The sequence below is a fragment of the Python bivittatus genome, unplaced genomic scaffold (genome assembly GCF_059951505.1).
Source record: "Python bivittatus isolate LINGU-HERP-01145 unplaced genomic scaffold, Pbiv_v1 ctg000020_np1212, whole genome shotgun sequence".
Taxonomy (NCBI): Eukaryota; Metazoa; Chordata; class Lepidosauria; order Squamata; family Pythonidae; genus Python; species Python bivittatus.
In genome coordinates this window covers 105,080,636-105,107,398 of record NW_028277030.1, presented here as the reverse complement: position 1 = coordinate 105,107,398, position 26,763 = coordinate 105,080,636, and the positions used below count along the sequence as shown (strand labels likewise).

The 26,763-nt window shown below is 40.9% G+C and overlaps 1 protein-coding gene and 1 pseudogene across 4 annotated transcripts; one reads left to right on the top strand and one right to left on the bottom strand.

The window, feature by feature from the left end:
* Positions 1 to 3,564: 3,564 nt before the first annotated feature.
* Positions 3,565 to 14,137, bottom strand: YPEL5 (yippee like 5). 4 transcript variants are annotated; one of them, XM_088145823.1, is made up of 3 exons: positions 14,059 to 14,137; positions 6,690 to 6,849; positions 3,565 to 5,648 (listed from the first exon to the last, which is right to left on the bottom strand). In XM_088145823.1, exons 2-3 carry the CDS (start codon positions 6,828 to 6,830, stop codon positions 5,424 to 5,426), a joined length of 366 nt encoding a protein of 121 aa, XP_088001949.1. In that variant the 5' UTR covers positions 6,831 to 6,849; positions 14,059 to 14,137; the 3' UTR covers positions 3,565 to 5,423. The 4 variants fall into 4 exon arrangements, with proteins under 4 accessions (XP_088001949.1, XP_007438713.1, XP_025029236.2 ...); XM_007438651.4 differs by having other exon boundaries at positions 13,946 to 14,084; XM_025173468.2 differs by lacking the exon at positions 14,059 to 14,137 and adding an exon at positions 13,310 to 13,577.
* On the top strand, positions 14,092 to 25,905 carry LOC112541956 (ankyrin repeat domain-containing protein 9-like; annotated as a pseudogene).
* Positions 25,906 to 26,763: the final 858 nt, after the last annotated feature.

The following is a 26,763-nucleotide window of genomic DNA, read 5'->3' as shown; positions in this document are numbered from 1 at the left end:
AGACATTTGGATCCTATAGAATTCATTGATGCAAACAGAATTCATATTTCCTTCAATGATGGGAAGTCATCTAGTCTTGTCTGCAGCGTTTGATTTCCCTTTGGCATAACAACACATGTGCCATATAGTTCAGAAAGTTTTATTTTTGACTCATCAGTCCATAAAACAATTCTTCAGAAATTTAGAGGGCCATCAAGATGCTTTTTCACAATCTGGACATGAGCATCTGTGTTCTTAGTGAAATCATGAGCACTGATTTTAATCAAGGCAAGAGAGGCCTGCAAATCCCTAGATACTGCTTTAGGTTTCTCTGTGACAATTTTATGCTTCTAGAACAATTTTGGCAGGATAGCACATCAATGTCTGTGGGGGGAGTCAAAATTGGCAAGATGGTGAACCTAGTGTCACAATGCAAGCTCTACCCTTTTTGTATGTGTATCATTTGTCATCTTGCCTATTTGATCCCACTCCTCAGAGATAATCCTGCTGCTGTGATTGTGACTCTTGGAAGGATTTACTATATTCTCAAAACTTCTCCATTTTAAGACTACGTCTCTGATTGCACTTTGGTGGAACCCCAGAGTTACAGAAATCATTTCGTAACTTTTTCCACTCTGATAATCATCAATGACTATGTTAAGGAGATCTTTGGATATTTCTTGTGAGCAAAGCATTATGTATCTCTAGAATCTAGATAATTTTACCCTGATGCGGGAAGCCAAGTCCGTGGGTCTTATATAGGACAAGGATGGCTCCAAACAGTTCTGATTGTTTAATTAAGTACTTTCACAATTGACCCTCTTTAATTGAATTGACAGAATGATGGGGGGAGCAATCCTTCATACTGGTAATCAAGTTATATTACTTAGATTGTGAAATAAATGAAATAAGCACCCAATGTTGGTGTTACTTCTTCACTCAGACTCTCTTCATATATCTACAGGACCAGCATAAAGCTCTGACAACATTCAGTGTCAAAGATACACAAACATTTAGAAAACCTGAAAGCCGCAAATTCATATGTAAGACTTAGAACAAACTGTCCCACCAGGAGATGGCAAACATAATAGGGTTTAGGCACATACAACTTTCAACATACTGAAAAGTTCTTAGCAGTTTTATGAACAGGATGCCTGAGTTACAGGGAAGCTGGCTGTTTTTCTAATTGTCCAATTACACAGCATGATGAACTAGTAGGTGGGGAACAGATCACCTGTATCTGCTGCTACTGGCAGCAAGGAATCAACAATCGGCATAGGCTTACTGAAAGAAACCTTGCTTCCTCTCAAAATCTCAGTATTGCTGGTTTCCTGTTGACAATAGCAGTGGGAAACCAGCAATCTTGCACATAATTGCTGAGGGAGTGGAACTAGGCTTCCACAACCCTTCCAGTAATCCTGCATTAAACCACTGTTTTCCACAGCAGGAAATGAATAATCTGCATGCAGATTGCTGGGCTTGTTGCCTCATTTTTTTCTTTCCTCATTTTTTTTCTTTCCCCCATTGAATTTGGTCAAGTTTGTTCAGAAGGGTGACAAGTAAGTGTGAATGGTGTGAATGGATAAATGCAACTCTAGCAATTAGTGCTGTTCTCTTGGAATTATAAAGTATGAAGGAGTCATTTAGGTCACAGGGTTTTAATCACCTGCTCAGTACCGGAATTAAAGCATTCCAGACAGATAGCTGTCTAGCCTCCACCTGAATGCATCCAGTGAAGGAAAACTCACCACCTCTCCATTCATAACCTATGCTGTTCCATTTTCTCTTAAAGCATGGATCCCAGAACTGGACACAGCACTCAAGATGTTGTCTGGACAGGCATAATAGAGTGGAATAACTATTTCCCTTCATTTAGAAAATCTCCTGAGAACCATAACGTGTAAGAGTTTTAAGAGACATTGGAGATTGTTTAGTCCAACCCACTCCCCAGTCCAGGAATCCATTGCTTCAGCAACCCTGACAGGAAGCCATTTGGTTTCTGTTTAAACACATCCAATGAAGAAGAGTCCCTCATCTTTTAAAGCAGTTTGTTCCATTGTTGAAGAAATATTCCTGTTCCAATTTGTTTTTCTGAAGTCCAACCAAAATCTTATTTCCTTGTAATTTAAACCCATTGTTTGCTGTCCTGTGGAATAATTTTGAGCAAATTTGCCCCTTCTTCTACATGATAGCCTTTTGCGTATTTGAAGAGTACTATCATGTCTCACAATTTTCTCTTCTCCAGGAACAGATGCAATGCTTCCAACAGATCCTCGTACATTTTACCTTCTAGGCCTGTTATCATCTTGGTTGATCTTCTCTGGATATGTACTAGTTTCTCAATTACCTGAAATGAGGGCCCAGAGTTGGAGGCAATGTTCTATGTGCTGTCTGACCAATAGATATTAGGAGGAGCAATGACTCTTCTCAATCTTGGCCCTGTACTTCTGTTGCTGCAGCCTAAAATTGCATCTATTTGGGGTGAGGGGGAAGGCAACTATATAACACTGCTGGCTCATATTATATTTGCAATCAACTACTATTCCAAGATCTTTTTCACAAGTGAAATTACTCAGTAGTCCATCCTATACATGCAGATTTTATTTTTGCTTCCCATGTGAATAACCTGGCACTTGTTTCTATTAAATTTCATTTGATTACTCATGGCCAAAAGGGTTATTTTCCTCTAAAAGAATGCCCTGAGGAAACCTATTTGAATAATGTGAAAAATAAAACTTCAGTGGAGGGTGTAACTTATCAATTGATAGCTATAAATGAGAGGAATAGTGTTTTACATTGGTAGATTAACATTACAAATAAAACATATCTGAGGCTTGAGATTTTTACTTAACATGATTTTAGCATGTTGTTATAAAAATAATACTGCTATTGTATCAAGCCAAAACCAGCTGAGATTACACTGACTGATTTTAAGAAATATGAGAAGATAGAAACTACAGAGGTGCTCATTTCAGAAATTATAATTTAGTTACGTATTGATTTAATACAAACAAATGTCTTCCTTTCCTTACTACACTTGAATTAGGAAGCCATAATTCTAAACTCACAAGCATGTGCTTATGACATCTACACAAAAAGTGGACATATCTAGTAGTGCAAAGAGGTAGTAATGAAATAATATGCATTATTTTATTTATTGCTACATACTGGATCCACCTATTCATTCTTCTGTTTGGGATTCTAGACTTCTGTTCCAAACCTATGTATGATACCACAAATGTTCATAACACCTTTCAGGTCAAATAACTAGGATTGGGCATGCTTGCAAATAAAATCTTTTCAAATTCTAGCACTAGGGCATGATATATACTTCTTGAAGTATTATGTGGATTGAAACATAACTCTCCATAACATAACTGAAGTTACAGTGCAGGACTGGATAGTTTATATATTGTAAATATATCAAAACATTTACTTTTAGTTAGTTGTTTTAGCCTAATTTAATAACATAAATTATTTCAACTATGTATACACTATTGGCTGAAATCACTCAAATACATATTGGCATTATTCAGAGCCCCACTTGTAATATTTGTAACGTGAACTATGTAATTAGAGACCATGTAGGACAAAACATACTTTATTGTACTGCAACATCAAAACACATGAAGAGTACATCAAGGACCATGCCAATGACAGATCACTAGAGTAGTAAAATAAAGGGGATATACTGAAATCAATATTAAAGACTACTCATCTGAGTCACAAATACACTATTTTAAGTATCCTTAGTCAATTTAGCTGCAGCATATATATCTACATCTTGTCCTTCTAAATTGCATAACAGAACTTTTTAAAGTTCAAGCTACGAGGGATGCCCAACTGCAGCTCAGTGGCCAAAGTGCCACATATGGAGTGCAAAAATATATATAATAACAATCCCATCTCTCTTCAGTCTGCTAGTTATATATGAGAGACAGGATTCAGAGAACATAATTCCTAAAGACACTTGCAATGGTATCACTTCTGATCCTAGCCACTACAAGTGTGGTTAGGATAATTAAAGTTATTACCAGTATCTCACCAACTACAGGAATACTCTTGTATTCTTTGCTCAATGGTAGAACTTAACAAGTGCTTAAGAATCTATTGCAGTAAAGCATATTTAATGTATGTCCTTATTTATGAAATATTTAGTACTGACAAGGAGAGTACAAAATTGTGATTAGTCCTGTAAGATTCAGCTCTTGGATCTCCAAAAACATGTCATGAGGGCAGGCCATGCCAGCAGCAACATTTGGGCACCCTTGAGTAAGGAGAGTATATAGAAATATTTGCTCTGATGAGCAAGAATCAGTATTGCAACACAAATAACTTGCTATAGGAAGTACCAGATAATTCAGCTACAACATACAGCCAAATGAGCTTCTTGTGCTGGTGAAAGCAGTAAAGGCCCAGCATCACAAAGGTAAGATGCATCTAAGAGTAAGAGCTTTGACATCAGAAGCAGCATTTGAAGACAAGTTGTAAGCTATTTAAATAGGCATGGATTAGATGCCTGAATGTATGCATGCCCTTTTTCTTCATAGCCAGGTTTTAATGCAGAACTAAAGGTTAAGGGGAAAAAGGGAACAAACTCCAAGATAAGTTTCTATTTAAGATCAACTAAGAAGGAAAAGGAGTAAGTCAACTGCTCAATCCCCATAATTATCAACATAGTTTTGAACCAATACAATACAGCCATTTCTCAATATTTTAAGTTACATCTGAAAAATAGAAAGACATGGATTTGTCCTATTTGTTTAAACAAGTAATAGAACACCACCCACATGGTAAAAGTGTTGCTTAAGTAAATGAGGAATGAGAACAATTTTGGGTTACACAAAGACAAGCACAGATTCCGTACTACCAATTAACCCCAACAAGAATATGAATCAGTGGCCAGCACAAACTGGACAAAACACTGAACCTTCAGCATTCTTCACAAAGTCAGACCTCTTTATCAGCCAGCCAATAAGGTGGAAAATCTGGCTAAAAATGAAATAAAAACTGAGGACAAAATGGAAATAAATTAAAAGGCATAGCTAGACTAAAATTTCCTTATGATGTAACAGGTTTTACAAACTAAAATACAACTGATTTCTCTAATAAAAGAAATTTCCAAATTCCTTTTAGATGATTTGTAACTTCAAATGCTTACATAGCTGAGACTGAAAGAGAAAATAGTATTACAGCATCCAGACAACATTCTCTATGAACAACAACAGTGAGAAAAGGATAAAAAAAGAAAAATAATAAAGAAAAAGGAATATTCCATATGGAATTCTCTTTCCCTCTCTGTAGTTCCCTCTTTCCCTCTCTGTAGTTCATGAATCCAACGCAGATGCTAAGGTGACAGCATATGTAAGTAAGGGGTTTTTTTTGTTGATTTTTCTCTTTTTTAAGTTTCAACAAAGAAAGCCTAAAGATGCAGAGATTTCCATTCAAGAGTTATCAGATGGAACATGCTCCTCAAAACCCTCGCTTTCTCGGACTAAAGCTCTTTCCAGGATAACACGGCCTTCCTTATAGCGCTGGCTGTCTTCAGTGGCAAATTCATATATCCAGCCAAGTTTGCTGTTGCAGTTCTTGCAGCTCACATCACGAACCATGTGACGGCCAGTGAGCATAACTCGGTCTTGAACTTCGCTGTACTGCAGATTTACTACCTAAAGTAAGTTAAAAGGACAGAAGCAATTGATTGATTGATTGATTGACTGATTTGATTTATATCCCATCTTTCATTTAGGAGATCAAAGAGGTATATGTAACACTCCTTTCGCCTATTTTTTCCCATAACAACTCTGTGAGATTGGTTGGACTGGGAACAATTTACTGGCCCAAAGTTAGCTAAGGAAACTAAAACTTAGATATTTCTACTCCTAGTCAAACACCTTTCCCATTACACATTTTTAGCCATATTACATCTCCAGTGACTAGAGAACTTTGGAAAAGTTGACTTTCAACTTTTAATGGCAATGTCATTCTGTGACTACTTCATAGAAGCAGTTTAAAACCTTTAATGGAATTCTGCTCTGTTGCTAAACACCACTATGGTAATAACCCCTCCAACAACATGTTTCCTTCCCCTAATTATATTCTTCATTTTGGAGAGACAAAGTACCCTTCAAATTAAGCGAGCCATGCATTTTAAGCAGGTACAATCCAGCCCATAGCAAGGGCTAGCAACTTCCAGCAAATCCATCACATATTATAATTTGCATTACATAGGAGAATTTAATTATGTTAATTAATTGGTCTATAAGTTATAGTTAGTTAGAACACAAATTGGTTTCCACTATTTCCAATATTCTACCCATTTGCTACATTCACATTTTCAACATTCTTGGTAATTGAAAGCTAACTTTTTCTAGAAGTTAATGTTGATCTTAGCCTTTAACAAAAATCCACAGCCCAGTAAAGGCAGTCAATCCAATAACAGCCATAATACATTAATATCATGTTTGGATTGATCATCACTTCTAAGCATACAGATAAATGGTGAAATAGATACCTATGTACTTCTTGTATATATACTGCCACATAGAAGCAATACTGTAGCAGGAAATTTTGCATCTGAAAAGAGCCCTAAGCCACTGTTACTACCACATTGTTACAACTCTTAAATGGACATTTCTGCTTCATCTAACCAAGTATTGTGCAAATACTGAAATCACACTGCTAATTAGTTTTAGATGTCTTTAACTAACCTTGTTAAATAAAAAGGCTCGTCCTGTAGCCCCTGTAAAACGGGTAGATATAAGCTCTGAGCGATTGGTCAAGATTGTGTCACAATTTGCACAGGAGAATAGGCGAGTACCACCAATATGATCCAGGAAGATGCGGCCCATTTTAAAAATTGTTAGAGTCCTAAAAAACAGGAGAAACAAATTGCGTTAATGTTGAAAAGTCACAGTAAAACAATATACTTGTGAGAATTATTTTTTTTAAAATGACAATGTACATAAATGTTTCCTTAGATATTTCAATAAGAACTGTTTCATAAATATTCATTGTGGCTACTTAAATGAACAGGTATCTCCACCTTTACATCCTACCTTCCATCACCTGCTGTATATAAAAATATCTGTTAGGAGTTGTCCTCATATTTAAAAAAGGGGAGAGAGAAAAATCAGATGCTTTGCAAATAGCTCAGGCATAGTCCATCTCAGTTTCACTCTCAGTTCTGGAGCAGGAACTCCATTCCTGCTAGTAGGATGCTCCCTCTACTGCTTTACAAACATCAAAAAGAAAGCAAGAAAAATTACTTCTTTATTACTTCTATTTATTTCAGAAAATGGTCATAGCACAGCATTCAGCCAGGTTCTTTTCCTCTACCTCTTGAATAGCCAGTTGCTCAGAATTTATACACAAAGGCATAGCCATCTGCACCACAAGACTGTGTACAGTTCCAGGTAGGTGAAACAGGCTGGTTGTTACTTTAAGAAAAGGAAATGTGACATTCCTCTCCTATAATCCACTCTGACACTATCTCCACACCATTCCCTTAAATGAGTGTTATTTGGGGTCACCCAAGCTAGATCACAATCCATTCTGAGCCCAGCATGATCCATCCTAGTAATCTCATACTGTAGTTTTGATTTTGAATCTAGCAGCCCTTTAGTCATACCACTACTGCATTATTCCAAAACCTGCAACAATTATTTATGAAGCAATTTGCCTGTGACCTATCTTTGGTCTGCCTGACCTTGCTCTCTTCAACTGGCCCCATTGCCCAATCATTGCCTGAAAGACCCCATTTTGCCAGTTTTCCCAAAAGCTGTGATTGAGACAAGTAATAAGGCAAACAATGGTGCTCTGATCCCAAAGGGTAGTCTGATCTAAGATGCTTTTGTACATTCCAGAATCCAATAGTTCTGCTCTATTCCCTTCCTACCAAGATATTTTATGTAAGCAAGTTTTGAAAGTGGGGGGTGTTCCCTAGAAATTCCCTTTGATACTGCTGCAGTATCTTTGCCCTAATCAGTATCAGAGCTTCACCAAGGTTTTTGAATTAGAATAGGGTATGTTTAAGCCATCCACCTCACCTCAGATGATCTATTCCAAATTGCTCCAACTTTAGGCTTTGCTTGTGTTAGTGTACAATTCTGGGAACTACTGACCACACAACTTGTCAGCAGAATCTTTAAAAGTTACAAAATTTATCATTAAAAATACTTTGAGCATTTAATAGATTCCACACATTAAAATACATGTGAGAAGCTTAGAGAATATAGTCTTATATGAAAAGCTTGAAGTTATGTGTATATCAAAGAGAAAATTAAGAAGTGATACAATTGACACTTTCAAATATCAGAAGATTCTTCTGTTTTCTCATAGATAACAGAACAGTGGATTTATATGATAAAGATACAAGAACAGGATGTTTGCTACAAAAATAAAATCTTCTATTTAGAATTTCTAAACAGAGACAAGTTGTCATGTATAGGACAATTATAGTAGTCAATATTGTTGCATTAGAAAGTAGTTGTATCAGATAATCATTAACTCCCTCCTAATTTTTATGACTCTATACACCGATATTATATTTGTGTGAGATCAAACTGAAAGCCATAGACCAGAAAGACCATAATTGGCACTGGAAAATAGCCCCAGATAAATCAAAGTACATTTATCATCAGGATAGCTTGTTTACTATACTTTGGGACACATACTGCTACTAAATTCCTAAGAACTTGACTTTTTAGCAGGACAAAACTAGACACCTGCAACTGTCAGATTTCTACACATCTCACAGTCTACAAAGCATATAAGAGGCTTGCTTAGACAGATATGCTTACAAAAATAAATTAAAAAAAAACAGTGCAGAATGTAGTGTACAGTGGGGCAAAAAATATTTAGTCAGCCACCAATTGTGCAAGTTCTCCCACTTAAAAAGATGAGAGAGGCCTGTAATTTTCATCATAGGTATACCTCAACTATGAGAGACAAAATGGGGAAAAAAATCCAGAAAATCACATTGTCTGATTTTTAAAGAATTTATTTGCAAATCATGGTGGAAAATAAGTATTTGGTCACCTACAAACAAGCAAGACGTCTGGCTCTCACAGACCTGTAACTACTTCTTTAAGAGGCTCCTCTGTCCTCCACTCGTTACCTGTAGTAATGGCACCTGTTTGACCTTATTATCAGTATAAAAGACACCTGTCCACAACCTCAAACAGTCACACTCCAAACTCCACTATGGCCAAGACCAAAGAGCTGTTGAAGGACACCAGAAACAAAATTGTAGACCTGCACCAGGCAGGGAAGACTGAATCTGCAATAGGCAAGCAGCTTGGTGTGAAGAAATCAACTGTGGGAGCAATAATTAGAAAATGGAAGACATACAAGACCACTGATAATCTCCCTTGATCTGGGGCTCCACGTAAGATCTCACCCTGTGGGGTCAAAATGATCACAAGAATGGTGAGCAAAAATCCCAGAACCACACGGGGGGACCTAGTGAATGACCTCCAGAGAGCTGGAACCAAAGTAACAAAGGCTACCATCAGTAACACACTATGCCGCAGGGACTCAAATCCTGCAGTGCCAGACGTGTCCCCCTGCTTAAGCCAGTACATGTCCGGGCCTGTCTGAAGTTTGCTAGAGAGCATTTGGATGATCCAGAAGAGGATTGGGAGAATGTCATATGGTCAGATGAAACCAAAGTAGAATGTTTTGGTTTAAACTCAACTTGTTGTGTTTGGAGGAGAGAGAATGCTGAGTTGCATCCAAAGAACACCATACCTACTGTGAAGCATGGGGGTGGAAACATCATGCTTTGGGGCTGTTTTCTGCAAAGGGACCAGGATGACTGATCCGTGTAAAGGAAAGAATGAATGGGGCCATGTATCGTGAGATTTTGAGTGAACACCTCCTTCCATCAGCAAGGGCATTGAAGATGAAACGTGGCTGGGTCTTTCAGCATGACAATGATCCCAAACACACCGCCCGGCCAACGAAGGAGTGGCTTCGTAAGAAGCATTTCAAGGTCCTGGAGTGGCCTAGCCAGTCTCCAGATCTCAACCCCATGGAAAACCTTTGGAGGGAGTTGAAAGTCCGTGTTGCCCAGCGACAGCCCCAAAACATCACTGCTCTAGAGGAGATCTGCATGGAGGAATGGGTCAAAATACCAGCAACAGTGTATGAAAACCTTGTGAAGACTTACAGAAAACGTTTGACCTCTGTCATTGCCAACAAAGGATATATAACAAAGTATTGAGATGAACTTTTGATATTGACTAAATACTTATTTTCCACCATGATTTGCAAATAAATTCTTTAAAAATCAGACAATGTGATTTTCTGGATTTTTTCCCCCATTTTGTCTCTCATAGTTGAGGTATACCTATGATGAAAATTACAGGCCTCTCTCATCTTTTTAAGTGGGAGAACTTGCACAATTGGTGGCTGACTAAATACTTTTTTTCCCCACTGTATGTGGTTAAATGGTTCTTCTTAGTTTCAGATTACAAATAACATTCTTGGAAGAATAAATAAAAAATCTGAAATCTGAAACAATACTACTGGAAGCTATCATGTGGAAGCACAAAACAAAATTTCACAGCATTTCAAAGACCTTTATTATGGCATATACTTTTGTAATCTAGCTATATAACTCTAGTTCAGATTAGAATGTAAAACTCAATATATAGAAAGTATTCTGTATTACACTATTCCAAAGTATTTTACAGAAGTTTCTGCTTGTGGCCTACACAGCATTGTCTTACAAATACTGCCTTCTAGATTCAAAGCTGACTGTATTTCATATACAGCTTTTCACAGAGACCAGATGGCAAAGTTGACCTCCTTGCTCAAAAATTAGGAATATTCACCTAACAAACCACTGGGGAAAGGACTCTGGTTTTAAGATGTCAAAATCTGAAAAGACAGGGAAAATGACATTATTGTTGTTGTTGCTGTCATTGCTATTCCTTTTTACCCATTTCTAACAAAACAAGAAATACTGAAAAACTTAGCCTGATATTTTTTCCTTATACAGTAGAATAATACATAAAATTCTTACTAGTCTGATATTTTGAAGGAAAATTACCTGCCCATTAGCACTTTTCAATTTGTTTTAGCCACATGTTTATCTTATGATAAATTTACGTTCAAATGTCTAACTGATCCCTTCCAACTCTATGGTTCTATGTTCTCAAAAACTAAACATAAAATGTCTCATGTTTTAAAAGTAAAGTGGTTTTAGATTGAAAATAGTACTAAATAACAGTATTTTATTTTTGTCTGGTTTTACTAATTCAAAAATGCCTTTTCTTGGATTTAAAGATTAAAGAAGGGGCCAATTTATTGTTCCATGCTCTGTATAACTTTGGTTAAAGAATCCAAACTTAAGTAACTATGTGTTTTCCAAAACAGATACATGCAATATTGGCATCTGCTCATCTATGGATAATTGGGGAACTTCACTGCATTGCTGTTAATAGTTCAAAGGTACTCATGCCCAAAAGTATGAACACAGACATTACAATAACTGAACTTTATCTACTTTGTTCATTCCACCCATAGCAGAAGTCTATGCAGACAATTCAAAATAATGATTTAACATCATACTTCAGGCATGAAGACCTGATCCTATAGGAAAGACCAAAGCTAATTCAGACACTTAAGGCAGCATATTTAATTCACTGACAACCTTCATAATATTTCAGGGTATCACCCTCTCCTCACCATCACTCTGTCTGAATGGAACCTGGATTTGTTAGATTTAATTATTACCATGAAGTTTTCCTACTCACATACATTTATTATCAACAAAGAAACATATGTCTTAGGTTTATTTTGGAGAAGCACCCATTTGAACATATTTTTAATAAACTTAGAGAATGGACTGAAGAGATCTATCTTTATGTGTTTAATTCATGCAATATTTTAATTATAAAATGAATATATATTTATAATAATTAGCACAGAAGATTAAATGCAATACCATCAACATGGTGATTAACATTCCAGACTAGGAACAAGAAGATCATAAGTTCTAGTCCTCCCTTAGGCATGAAAGCCGAACAGGTAACTTTGGGCCAGTTACCTTCTTTCATGGAGTAGTTGTTGTGAGGATGGGTACACATTTCATTATTCCTTAAACATGAAACAAGTTCCACAGCATCTGAAGAAACAATTTTAATGAAATTCTAATACATTAAGGTGCTCATCAAAAATCTGTTCTACTAGATAAAGTAGTTCAGGGTCAGTTTAAAAAGGTAACAAAGAAGTGCAATACAATGAATTAGGCATTGTTAAAATTTGTCTTTTCCACACAGCTAATGCAACCTTGTTGGAATGCAGTATGAGTTATAGATAAGGCATTCTGTACTAAAGAATCAACTAGAGAAAGAAGAATAAAAAAGAAAAGGAGAACTGTCTCCCTTCCGATAATGTTTCAATCACTTGGGCAGCTGTACTACACTTTTTTTCACCAATCATTACAGAACACTGCAAGAGGAGTATACTTCTGCCACTTCCGCCAGAAGACCTAGAAAACCAAGACCCATCCCAACAGTCCATAAAAAGCAGCCTGAAATCTGATCACATGCCTCACAGCCTCCAATCAGTAAGGACTCTGGCTCCTTCCTTCACATATGAGAATGAGGTGAACCCAGGAACACAGATGATTTGACAACAAAAAAGAAGAAACAGCTGAGGAGACCTGTGGGCCTCCAGTTGTTATCATAGCCAGAGAAGGAAAAGCAGTTTCTTTTGACATCAGCAGTGTTATATTTGGAAACACTTTTACATTCAGGAATCTCTTATACATTTACAACCTTAGAAGACAGCAACAGAGACAAATCTATATTCAGTCAAACACACACACACACACACACACACACACACATACTGAGGGGGAAAACAAGAGAAGACTCAAAGTAAACACTTTAACTAGGAGCATACCTCAATAAGTGAACATGATTTGCAGCAAGCCTAAGAATTAGTGTCACTAAATGGCGTACATTTTTGGAATCAGCACATCATTAGAAGGATAAACAAAATAAGCAGTCCAGAAGCAGAGCTTAAACTGTCGCTCAGTATACATGTGGGCGTGCAAACAAAGATAAAACTGGTTTCCTTACAGGAACACCCTCAACAGTTGTCCTAACAGGAGGAGGAACCAATGGAGTGGAAAAACAATAAATGCCTCGAATGAAAGGGAGAGACAGGCACCACAGGCTCTGAGCCCCACCGTCCCAGTCGTCGGGGGACAATCGCAGCTGCCCTTTAGACCATTTGCCGCAGGAAAGCAAAACCCTCTGCGGCGCCGGACAAAAGGCAGGGGGGAGTTGCTGCGGCGCAGGGGCACTAACCGAACCTTGGCGGGTCCAGGCTGGGCTGCCGAGCCGGAAAAAGCCCGTTCGCTGTTGCGGCCGGGAGGCGAGGAGGAGGATGCGAAGGCGGCGGGCCGGAGAGGGAGGCGGCGGTCGTGGGCCGACACACTGGGAGGAGGGCGGGCGCGCGGTTTCGTGCCATATTGGGTGTTATTGTGCCATAGTGAATGTTATTGTGATAATGCGAGGGCGGGGCCAGCTCGGGGTGTTTCGCTGCTGGTAAGGACAGCGCGAGCGAGGAAGTGAAGGAAGGAAGGAAGGAAGGAAGGAAGGAAGGAAGGAAGGAAGGAAGGAAGGAAGGAAGGAAGGAAGGAAGGAAGGAAGGAAGGAAGAAAGACGGAGGGAACAAACGGGGAGGAGGTTTGCATGGGGTGGGGGGAGTTGGGAAAGAGGAAACAAGAAGCAGGCGCGCCGGAGTCCCCGTCGCCAAGCAAAAACAGCAAGCCTGGGGACAACAGGAGGGGAAGGGAATCGGAGGGCCCTGGGAGGCAGCTCGGGCGAGACGAGCAGGAGGCTCGCCAAGGCCCCGCAGCTCCTTCGGCCACTGGCCTCCCCGCCCCCTCCGCCAACCTCTCTTCCCTCAGCGAGTCTCCAGAGCCCCCTGGAGCAGCAGCCATTACCTAACACTCGACTCCGCGGCAGCCTGCACTGACAGGAAAGGGGAAGCCAAAGAGCCGCCTCAGCGCCGGGCGCCTGTTCGCTCCCGAGGCAGCTCCAAGCGTCGCCCTCTCACCTCAGCGAGGTCCCACTCTCCGGCCCTCGCTGGCTCCGCCCCGCCTGGCTCCGCCCTCCCGAAGGAGCCCCTCCTTCAACTGTGTCAGTCGCGGCCATACTAGCTGAGGACCACCTCCACTGAGCGCGAGCCACGCCCCCGCTGACGCTACTCGGGCCTCGCGCAAACATTGAGGCCACGTGGGGCGGTGGATGATGGTTGAAGGGCCGGAGGCTGGGACGGAAGCCCTGGGTAAGCGGTGCGTTTTGCACGGCCGGATCAGTTGGGCTAGTTTTGGAGATCAGTTGCGAGAAATTTTTGGCGTTTGCGGGTTGCGGTTTTGGGCTACTTTTAAGGGCGTGTTGGACTATAAAAACTTTGAGCATCTGGCAACACTGCTGGTGCAGTCCACAGCAGGCTGCTGCCACAACAGCCTGAAGGTGCAGCAGCTTCTGGAATCTGCATTGAAACTGAATGCCAGCCTTCCATTGCACGGAGAAGAATTGTTATTGTTATTGTTATTTCTTCTGCGCAAAAGAGTTTGCTCCGTGAAATATGGCCAGTGGTAATAGATCTAGTTGACAGGATGCCCAGAGCCAGCATTGCAAGTTTCTATCCTCTATGTTCTACCAGGCTGTCTGGGATCACAAGCTTGTGTGGATGCTGGAGGACATGAAGACTATGGAGACTTTGTACTGGGAGGAGAACACTAACCTGAGGACGTATTCCCCTTCAGAAGCCCTGCTGTATGCTATGGTGCACAATCATCTTCGTGTCCAGTATCTGCTGTTTCAGTTTCCAGAGGAGGCTCTCAAAGTTGCTGGAGAGCATTTCTGGTGTTGTCCATCCTCTGATTCTCATTTAGCAATGGCTGTAACCTATGATGGGAGAGATATCCCTGGGCTATTCGTCAGCACTGCACACAAAATGCCTAGCCTGAACTCTTACATCAGTAGGACCAGCTGTTTTCATGTGGAAGATGGCAAGACCCCTCTGCATCTTGCCTGTGAGTTCCTGAGATCGGAGACTGTTCTCATCTTGCTAGGAAATGGAGCCTCTCCTAGGATAGAGGACAGCAAAGGGCTCACTCCACCAGATGTCATACTGGAACAGATGTGGGATTCCAAAGTCCTGGTTCAAGTTGCAGAAGGTCTTGCAGGAACATCCTGAACACTGGGCAGTGCTGCTTGGAGAGAACAAGTGGGCCCTGGTGGGGAACACGCCTGCATCCTTATACCTGCAAGCTATACAAACCATTCCTCCAGGTTCTCCCTCCCTCTCATTTTCCTAAAAGCATCCAGGAACTACCTGTACCTCAGGCACTGAAGCCCCTGCCTTGCTTGTGCAAACAGCGTCTGGCAAAAAATGAGGTAAACAATTTTCCATGATCTACTCTTTTTTTCAGTGTTCAAGTCAAAGATAGGTAATCAGGTAGGATTTTCAGGTTGCAAACCAAGCCCTGGTATAATTTTATTTATACTAAATAAAAGTACTCTTGGGTAAGTCATATAAGGATTGTTGCTTGTGAAACTTTGAAATCTGGACATGTATTTATCCCTGGTACCACTGAAAATCCTAGTAATATATTTTGTTCAACAGCTGTTGCTGTTGTTGTTGTTATTATTATTATTATTTCAATGGATTGCAAGCATTGGACTTTTAAAAGAAACAAAATCTATTTTGTTTTAGGCATGTGAAATTTTAAATTCCCTGAACTGTTTCCCATTTGTGTTTTGCCTATTGAAATCTATGTAGTACCAGAATGCCTGCCTGCCTGCGTGCCTGCCTGCCTGCCTGCCTGCCTGCCTGCCTGCCTGCCTGCCTGCCTGCCTGCCTGCCTGCCTATCTATCTATCTATCTATCTATCTATCTATCTATCTATCTATCTATCTATCTATCTATCTATCTATCTATCTATCTATCTATCACGTTTATATAGCCGCCCATCTCACGTCAAGCGACTCTGGGTGGAATACAACAATTAAATAAAACAGCAAACAGATAAAAAAACCCAATCATTATAAAAATAAAATAATTATAAAAATGAAAATATTATCAAATATTACTGATTCTTAGATAAATTGTCCAGGTTTTAAAAAGGCAGTGTAGCTAATGGGCATTGTGTGGACTCGGATTCCTGTTCAACACGCAGACTTCTCTCTCTAACCATGCTGTTGTGGTACAAGCCTGAGCCAAAGTGACTCCATGTTTGTTCTCTGGCTGACCATGCCTATTGCCGGGCAGGGAACAGCAGTTGATTAGAAGATCTGACACGTAAGTAGTTAGAAAAAACAGATGAAACCAGCTGCACTAGCAACAAGTGTATTTGCCCCCTTCCCCTTTGAAGAATGTTTGCCTTGTTAGCGAAGAAGCATAGCAGATAAGAGCATGGCCTTAATGGTTCTGCAAGTGTATCCATCTCCAGGATACATCTTGTTGGAATGCTTTGAAGACCATTTTTGTTTGCCAAGTTTTAGTTTAGCTGATAAGCTGTTTATTAATGGATTTAATGAGGTAACTGCGCAAGCATACCTACTGCCTGAATATCTCAGGGTAATGTGACATTTAACTGGGCTGTGATTAGTGATTTAGAAATTTGAGTTTGTCTCATGTAGAGGGTATAACAATGTATTCACCCAAGGGTGGTGTCTGCTTGCTTTGGAATATTTTTTCCCTGAACCCTTTGTTTGTGCAAATAAAGCTTTAATCCAGTCTCTACTCTCAGTCTGTTAATTGGCCTTGCGTACTGGGACCAACAAGCCCATCATTCTGGGACAACAATTTTGGTGACCCAGATGGGACTGCCTAACGGCCTTGCCCGGTTCTATGGAGGTCTGTTCTCACCAGATGAAACTGGGGATGGCAATGCACACCAGAGATTTTAACCAGGGTCGGAACCAGGAGACTCGGGCAAGGGGGGACTCTGAGATTCAGAGGTGCAATGCCAATAACATAGAGATGATTGGATGAGAGAATACCTGTTGATCTTGGCTGGTGAGTATTGCCTTCTGGTTTTTAATATTACTCCCTTTCATCAGTAAGTCCATCCTAGTCTTGAAGCATCTGGTCACCAAGACCAGTGTTGGTCAGTCCCTGAGGTGTCGCTGTTTGTTTATCTTGGATTTTGGTTGAAAGTGATGTGAATCTCACTGATTCTTTTCCCAACTGTTGAACAGGCTGTGTGTCTTGCTTGCTCCAGCCACACCTATCTGGGAAATCCAGGTAGAAAGCAAGGGGGGCTTGCAAAGATCCACATGCCTCAACAGGCTGCAAGTGTGTGAGTGATTGACCATAAGCCGAATCCAGAACACATATCTGTATCTGTTTGGTGTCTGTTCTGGACTTCTAAGACAGGGATGGGTGGCAGTCTGAAATGGGGTGAAGGCATATCCAGTTCTGGGTTTCGGATTGTAAGTCTTTTTAGGTTTAATGTTGAACCAGAGCAGTGAAGGGAGACACTAGTAGGTCGCACTTGGACGCTTGGAGGAACATATGCCAAGACCAGTACATGTTGACTTGTGAGGCATTGGTTGGAAACAAGGTTGGAATAGTCCAAGGGGTCAATGAAATAAAAGGCGATTCAAACATGGGTAGTGGCCAGACCAAGATTAAGGAGTGTTCTCCTTTAGGATGCATCCTGAAACATTGAAGTTTGAAGTTTGTTTGGAAGGGATCCTCTGACTAAGACCAAAATGAAGTCTTTGTGTATAAACCCCTGGCCATGTTGTCCTTCGGAGGATGGAGTGAAATGGCCATGGAATGGGGTGTTGGATTATAATACTATTGTACAATTGGTTAAAGCTCTATTGTGAAAATACCTGGCCATGGTATAAACTTGAGAGCTCTGAAAATAACCACCTGAAGCGTCTGTGAAAACGTCTTTTTCTTCTTTTTCTTGGTGGGTTTTTTGGGGGGGTTGGTCCATGCTCAGCTCAGCCCTTCCCGCAAGGGAGGGCAGTTTCCAGTGGCACCAACATGAGGCTATTTTGTAACTGTTGTTTTGTTGAGCTAATGGGATGAATGTATGTATGTTGAAATGTTTGTTTTTATGGGGAAAGAGAGAGATGATGCAAAAATGTAAATTGTTTGTGCCGGTAACAGCTCAAAAGGCAAAATAAGGTTTTAAAAAGTAAGGAACCTATGGAAGACAATGTAATTCCTTCAGCTCCTCCTATAAATCCTCTGCCACGGGCAAATCCACCACTGTTGGATAGTCAGAATGGTGAGGAGGGAACAAGTGCATAGGGGACTGCCAATAATGCCTTTTTGCCACCCCATCTCCGGCACCGGTGGCTTGAGTTGGGGGCATCCTATGGCATGATGCCTTTAAGACAGACTTCCCTCCTGGAATAGATACCTCAGCCAGGACAGCTGCTTGGCATCTTTTATTTAGCTTTATGAGATGAAGATCCTAGGATGTTTTTGGAGCGAATTTACAGTGACTTTGATCCTGAGTCTCCTGAGAATTAAAAAATGATTAACTTGTTGTCTATGGGACTGATATTAGAAAGAAAGAACTGAAGGGGGTGTGACTGTATCTATTTCACAAGTAGTGGAAATAGCGTATAAAATATACACCAATTGGGAGAAAGAAAGAAAGTTAAGTTGCATGAATTTTTACTTATGGCAGCAATCAGAGGGGATCAGGAAAGTGTTTGAGAGAAAGAGACAAGGAGGAAAGTGAAAAGTGTTTGAAGGGAAGAGAAAGAAATCCCAATTGATGGCAATGAATGCAGGTGATTTAGAAAGGGAAGCCGGGAACCCACAAGTTTGTTTCCCCCTCTGAGCCCCTGGTTAAAGTGGAAGTGAGAGGAAGGCTTTTTGATTCTCTGTCTTAAACTTTCCTCATGGCAGTTTTAACACTGACCCGCCCCCCTCCCCCCCCCCCCCCGTTGTTGGAGCAACAGGGAAAAGGCTAATTAAAACTATTTTTTTCATCAGTGGATTGTGTTTTGGGTGAGAAGAGGTTAACTCATCAGTGTGTGTGTATGCCTGAATGCCTACTCCCTTGGCCTGGGAGAGATTTGTTATGCAAAAGGAGAGCGAGAGCAGAGAGTTGAGTCAAGTTTGAGTCATTTTGATAGTGCCTAAAGAGAAGGGGTGGAGCAAGCAGGCAAGCTGTGCTTTTGCAGAGGTGGAATCTCTCTCCAGCTAGAAGCAAAAAGAGGCTTGCCACCAGGAGTGTGGACTGCCACTCAAGGGCGGTCTCCCCCCTCCCCCCTCCCGCTGGCTTACAACCCCTGATTTAAAGGATGTTTTCTTTTGCATTCCTTTGGCTCCTGAAAGAAAGCCCTCCATGAGAAAGCCTGAGGGCTCAAAAAGAATGGTTATTCAATATTTTGATAAGTTATTGTTGTGTGTTTATTTATTCATTCATTTATCATATTTATATAGCCACCCATCCCACACAAGGTGACTCTGGGCGGTGTACGACAATTTAAAAAATAAATACGTAAAAACAATTACACATAAAGAACTGTAAAAACACACAAAACAGGAGGGGATAAAATTAATAAGGGAGCCATCATAAAATCTCCCCAGTCCCCTGGAAGCCCCAGGCCTGATCACATAGCCAGGTCTTGAGGGACTTGCAGAATGTTAAGAGGGATGGAGCTAATCTCACTTCCGGGGAGAGAAGATTCCACAAGGCAGGTGCCACGGCAGAGAAGGCCCGCCTCCTGGGACCCGCCAAGTGTAATTCTCTAGCAGACGGGATCCGCAGCATGCCTTCTCTGCCAGATCTGATGGGACGGGCAGATGTAATTGGGGAGAGGTGGTCCCTCAGGTAACCCAGCCCCATGCCATGAAGCGCTTTAAAGGTCAAGACCAGCACCTTGAGTTGGACCCGGAAGCAATCTGGCAACCGGTGTAGCTTGTGAAGCAGAGGTGTAACGTGTACCGCCCTAGGGGCACACATAACTGCCTGGGCCACTGCATTTTGCACCAGCTGAAGCTTCTGGATACTCTTCAAGGGCAGCCCCATGTAGAGCGCATTACAGAAATCCAAACGGGAGGTGACCAGGGCATGAGTGACAGTGATTAGGTCCCTCTGATCTAGGAATGGCTGCAACTGGTGCGCAACACAAAGCTGTGCAAAGGCCCTCCTAGCCACGCCCGAGCATGTACAAAGTGCACCATTTCCCTGTTGAATTTCTTGGGACAAGTTGAATATCGGTTGTCACAGGAAAAAGCTCAGAGACTGTTACCTATCTGAGGGTTTTTGCCTCTGGATTCCAGGGTTTGATTGCCAAACCCCTATGTGAAGCTACCCAGGGAAAGGACTCAGATTCCTTTGAATGGGTGCCAGATTGTGAAGCAGCCTTTCAGCAGTTAGATCAAGCTCATGTCAGCCCCCTCCCAGATTTGGAGAAGTCGTTTTAGCAAAGGGGGATGGCAGCAGAGGTTTCTGCAGCAACGTGTCTTTTTGCTAAAGAAGCTTAAAAAAGGCAGCTGCTGGATGACACCAAGTTGAGTTGTATTTTATCAGGTCATCCTATTAGGCTATCCAAATTTGACTTTGGCTTCTACCACCACTTTTAACCTGGCTACATTGCCCTCATACTCAGAGCCCAGTGCAGCAGAACATGATTGGTTCTGTTAGAGGTGCTTGATCTAACCTGGGCTAGCCAGAAGGGTTTTCAAGATACCTACTGCAGGATATTTTACTGATGGCAGCAATAGCATGATTCAGGGAAGCAATAAAGCAAGCTATGCAGTAGCCACTCAGTGGGAAGTAGTGGACACTAAGCCTTTGCCCCCAGGAACCTTAGCCCAGAGAGCGGAACTTTTGCCTTTTGCTTTTGATCCCAGCTCTCCAGTTGGCTGATGGTAAAACTGTCAGTGTTTATACTGATTTTAGGTATGCTTTTGGACTTTTGCATGTGCATGGGGCATTGTGGAAAGAACAGGGACTGCTCACAGCAGCTGGAACTGGAATCAAATCTGCCCCAAACATATTTACTTGTTGGAAGCTGTATACGTATTTTCATAAACAGGTGGCTGTTATAGACTGCAAAGCCTATCAAAAGCCACAGATCTATTTCCAGAGGGATCCAAAGAGTGGATGAGGCAGCCCCAATGGATATACAAGGAGAGGCTGCCCTACTGGAACCCCCTTGCACTGCCCAAAAGAAGAGGCAGCCTTAGGCTGGGGAACATCTAACAGTAAAGACTGGTGGATTAACCCTGATGAGAGACTGATGGTCAATCCGCCCACCAAAGCGCCAAGGCAATGAACGATTAGCTCAGCTGCTTGATGATTTGCCCTGATTTTTACGCCAAAGATGAGCAAGTTGCCTCAAGATGTGTGTTTTGTGCCCAGACTAACCCAAAAATTGTTAAAAAGGCACCCTCTGGTGCCCAACCTGGAAGATCAGAACTTAGTGAGACATGGCAAGTGGACTTTACTGACCTACCCTGAATGAGTGGATATAAGCATCTTTTTGTTTTTGTTGACATGTTTTTTAGGTGGGTTGAGACACCACTCTTAAATGAGCAGATGCTTTGCCTTTAGCCCTTCTGAGAATTAGAATCAGTCCCAGGGGTAAGTTAGGATGTAGCTCATTTGAGATTTTGTTTAACCATTTCCAGTGAATTCATCAGTGGTGAATGGTATTTAAATGCCTGTAATTGGAAATAATATGCTTTAGACGGTATAGTATTTGCCTTGTGTGTTTGCTGTGTTGTTTTTTGTTTTTGTTTGTTTGTTTTTTTATAGATATGTCCAGGCCAATCAGTCTCTGCCCTTGAATATAGATGTCCATCCATTCCAGCCTGGCGACTTTGTGCTCCTGAGTGTGTGGAGGGACAACCTGCTCCAGAGTTGAAGGGACCAAGTGCTGTTGACCACTCACTCTTTTATTTAAGCTTGCAGTTGTAAGCCATGGGTCCATTTTTCTAGAGTCAGGAAGGCAACCCGCATCCAGGCCTTGGTGGCAAAGACACCAGAGACTGTGACCAGTACGAGAAGGGGGAATGCAACTTTCACCACGACCCGGCTTGCTCCAACACCTCCTAGTGGCAGGATCAACATGACGCCCCACCGAGAGAAGGTATGCCTCCAGAGTGGACTACTGAGTGGACTTCAGATTTTTGTTTAAAAGTAACAAGTAATTGATGGGAGCTAGCCCACACCTTAGGATTCAAGCAAGGACATTGCTTGATGATCCTCAAGCAGAAACTAATTTATGGTCATAACTTTCCTACTACCATCAGCGTAGATTATTTAGGGGACTTCTAGAGAAACGATATTTTTTTCTTTATTACTTGTTATTTTTTGTAAGGAATTTGAGACTGTTTGTTTTTTTATATATGTGGGGGGAGTACAAGTGTGGACCATAGAACATAATACTATTAACCTGTTTATGCTGTTGTATTCAGTGTATCCCTAGCCTGTTGGCCTTGTGTATCTCCCGCTTTTGTTTTAGACCCCCTGATTTTACGTATAGGTCTTCTATTCCCACATATTTGGAGCTTCATGATTTTTTCTCTAAATAAACAGTTTTTGTGAGGCTGTGACTCTATTTGATCATAGTGTCAAACTCTCAAAGGGGGGGAGTGTGGTACAAGCTTGAGCCAAAGTGACTCCATGTTTGTTCTCTGGCTGATCCTGCCTGTTGCCGGGCAGGGAAGAGCAGTTGATTAGTAGATGTGACACATAGGTAATTAGAAAAACCAGATGAAACCAGCTGCAGTAGCACAAGAGTGACCTGCTGGGGGAGATGGGCAGCATACAAATTTAATAAATAAACAAACAAACAAATAAATAAATAAATATATTTGTCCCCCTTCCCCTTTGAAGAATTTTTGCCTTGTCAGTGAAGAAGCGTAGTAGATAGGATCATGGCCTTAATGGTTCTGCAAGTCCATCTGTCTCCAGGATACATCTTGTTGGAATACTTTGAAGACCATTTTTGTTTGCCAAGTTTTAGTTTAGCTGATAAGCTGTTTATTAACGGCTTTAATGAGGTAATGAGGTAACTGCACAAGTGTACCCGCTCCCTGAATATCTGAGGGTAGTGTGACATTTAGCTGGGCTCTGATTAGTGATTTAGAAATTTGTGACTTTGTTTGTCTCATGTAGAGGGTATAAAAATGTATTCACCCAAGGGTGGTGTCTGCTTGCTTTGGAATATTTTTTCCCTGAACCCTTTGTTTGTGCAAATAAAGCTTTAATCCAGTCTCTACTCTCAATCTGTTAATTGGCCTTGCGTACCGGGACCAACGAGCCCATCATTCTGGGACAACAATTTTGGCGACCCAGATGGGACTGCCTAACAGCCTTGCCCGGTTCTACGGAGGTCTGTTCTCACCAGATGAAACTGGAAATGGCAGTGCACACCAGAGATTTTAACCAGGGTTGGTTTACCCAATCTGGTATTATGATACAATTTCCAGCTTTCCAGCTAACCTGGCCATTAGAATTGTATGTGAAGTCAAAGAAACACTCTATCACTGATTATACTGCAAAACTACCATCATTATCTGAGAAATGGTGGCAATGCAGGAGGGGAGATGAGTCATTCCACAGTAAGCCACTCATCACCCCAAAGAGGCACCTAGTGATTCTGAGTATGTCATGAGAACCCCTCAAAAATTCAGGCTAGTCAATCTGCATGCTTTTTATTTTAATGGTACTCAGAGATTCTGTAGGAACTTCTCCACAATAATCCACATTCATGTCTATCACAAAGCCATTTCCTCTGGGAACTTCTGGATGGGGTTGCCAATTGTATTTAAATATAATTTCCTGTTCATATGTATTTAATACACCTTGATGGGCAGAAATCAGCAAGTGAAGTTTTTGAGCCATGTAGAGGCAAACATTATTATGAGTGTGCACCCCATTTCAGAATATGAAAAATTTGAGGGGTTGCATTGTTCACCACTGTGTGGATTCCCTAAAACTAGTTCATGGGGAGCTTGTGGTGGTTTTATCTGTGTTACACACATTCACACACACAAAAACACAAACACATGCATGCCATCCATTCATGGAAGGCAAGGACAGTTAGTTGTCTCTTTTCACTACTTCTGTCAGGCTCCCTTGACCTGGACTTAGCAATGTAACACAGACTTATACATGCCTAAACTCATTTCCTACGCTTGGACTCAGGAGAAATTTCATAGGCTAGATTCTCATATGGCTAGATGAGAAACTTTACTGCAAGTAGGAAATGAAGTCAAATGAACTAATAGATGGTCCACGGCTGGCATAAAGGTGCAAGCACTTACCCCATAGTGCTTCAAACCCGTCGTTTTCTCTTCCTACCTTTCCCATAAATCAATGAACTCTGTGTGGCTTTTGGTGGCCTTGAAACTGCAGTTGTTGTCTGTATGCAGCTCTGGCATAAGAGTGGCCAGCTTTCCATTTCTCACAAATACTGGCCTACAGGGTTGGGGAAATAAAGTATTCTTGGGGGAACATAATTCTCTACCTCCCTGCTCCATTTCATTACATTATCATTCATAAAGGTAGTCTTATCTAACCCCTGTTAAATGTATAGCTACTGTGGCTATTTTACAAATCAAGTCTGGTTCTAAGCATGATTTATAGGGGGAAAAAACCCAGCTATAATATTAGCTGAGTGAGTCATCTTTGCAAATGCACATATTTGTGGCTATAATAACATATGAACACTAGGAGTGACTGAGAGCTTTGATATCCGATACGTGTAGTAACCTTCCCAAAGGATCAGCTTCAATATTGCCTTCATCCTATTGGTAATCATCTGCAATATTGCTTGCAGTTGCTGACAACCTGTTGCTGATATTGTGCAGTATGCCTCCCTTCTCCCCCTACCCCCGCACCCCTGCAGTGGACTGTGTATAGTAATAGTAGCATCAAGTTGGAAAAGTTTGAAATTTCAGTCTAAGTCTGCCTAAGCCTACAGGTGGGAGTTATTTGTTTCTGTTTTACTCTATTCACACAGTGCACTTACCTGGATCCATGAAAGGGTTCATGTCTTGTGGGAATATAAAAAAATAGTCACTTGATCTAGTGAACTGATCCACAGAGTGTTAAATTTAATGCTGAGCTGATCCAGACATGTAAAGGATTAAAGTAATGCTACTCAGCCAGTAATGTTGTGGGAACACCCAACCCCGGTGATCTGACATATTTTGTGTACCTAATCTTCCAGGAAAAAGGGATGGAGAGAAAGAAGAGCTAAAAAAGCAAGGCTCTCTATTTTAAAACTCCTTGCGTCTCTTAAACTCTTGATGCGGTGTCCAGGATGTGTCAGCTCTGCTGATGGCCTCACAGTGAGGAAGATGCTAGTAATGTTGTGAAGGCTTTCCAGCAGTCTCTTGTGCAAGGGCTCAGGGGATACTGGGCTCTTTCTGGAAAAGCGAATGGGGGCTCTGAGTTCCCCAAAAGGTGATTTTGGGCTTAGGTGGTTCAACTGGGTTAGTAGCTGAATTATGGGAAGAGGACCTTTTTGTAGCACACTATCAAATTTTCTTTCAAGGTTGCACTCCCTCATTTTCTAAACCACATATATTTGGTAATTCAGATTCAAAATGTGGGTTGAAATTTCTTGTTCAGAATTAATGGTTATTCAAGCTGTAAAATGTAATCATCTTCCAATAGTTGATACTGTTTCAACTCTGTGCTCTTGACTCTGCATATTCAGGAGTTATGTTTACATTGGCAAATGTTTATTTTTGCTAAGTAAAATAAAAGTAGATAAACCTACTAGCCACTGATTGTAATTGTCTTATTTTGTAACTGAAGTTTTTTTTTTACTGTTTCCTCTCCCCCCCCCCTTTCAATTTATAATGAAAATAATCTTTTTCCTCATGATTGTATGTTGGGCATGCTAAATAAAGAGAAATGTAGCTATATTTAAACAATAAATAAATGGGATATATTCTTAAATGGCTTATATTTTTTACACACTGTATTGAACCTTCAGAATAAATGTAGTCTGTTTAAAATTGCCCACTGAACTGGCTTTCAGTTTTAGTATCCACCGGATTTAAACTGTTCTGTTAATTGCTTTTCCTGTTGTTTTGTACCTCCATACATTCAGCTCTTTTTCATTATTGGAAAAACATGCTGGTGTTTTCTAGGAAGAAAAAAATAATTATCAATGAGCCACAAGCTCCATTTTAAGGTTATGAGAGTTCCAGGAAAAAAAGGCATTGCATTGCCATCTTTAATTGAAAATGGAAGAACCATAGCTCAACAGTGGAGAGTGCACACCTTGCATGTAGAAGATTGCAAGCTTCATTCCCAGCATTTCCTGATAGAGCTGGGAAAGATTCCTGACCAAAACTCTGGAACAGCCAGGATTATAGAAAAAAATGAGCTAGGTGGACAAATGGCTTGATTTGGTAGGAGACAGTTACCTTCATTAAAATCACATTTCAGTTTCCTTCATTAAGATCACATTTCAGAGCATGACATAAAGAGATCAGATGTTTGCCTATCAAAGCTAGAGAAGAAACATGGATCTTCAATGAAGATTAAGGCATAATACTGAGTTTTCAAATAATGCCATTTGTTTCATTCTTGGGGCTCCTTCTTTACGTTATTCCTGATCAAGGTGTTTCCTGCAGCTGCTTTCCAGGGTAAAGTAGTATCTTAAAACTGAATGAAATTCATCAGTAATTAATTCTAGGAGAACTCAACAGTATATAGTTGTCCCTTGTAAGAAAATAATAAGGTTATCTAGTGGTCATCTGGATTTTTGCAACCCAGATATCATGGCTCTAGTTCAAATG

Coding starts and splice junctions, on each gene's coding strand:
- YPEL5 (XM_025173468.2), bottom strand. CDS start 13,467: ATGGCACGAAACCGCGCGCCCGCCCTCCTCCCAGTGTGTCGGCCCACG. Junction 6,850..13,309: donor CCCAGCCTGGACCCGCCAAG/GTTCGGTTAGTG, acceptor CCTGTTTTTTAG/GACTCTAACAATTTTTAAAA. Junction 5,649..6,689: donor GAGCCTTTTTATTTAACAAG/GTTAGTTAAAGA, acceptor AACTTACTTTAG/GTAGTAAATCTGCAGTACAG.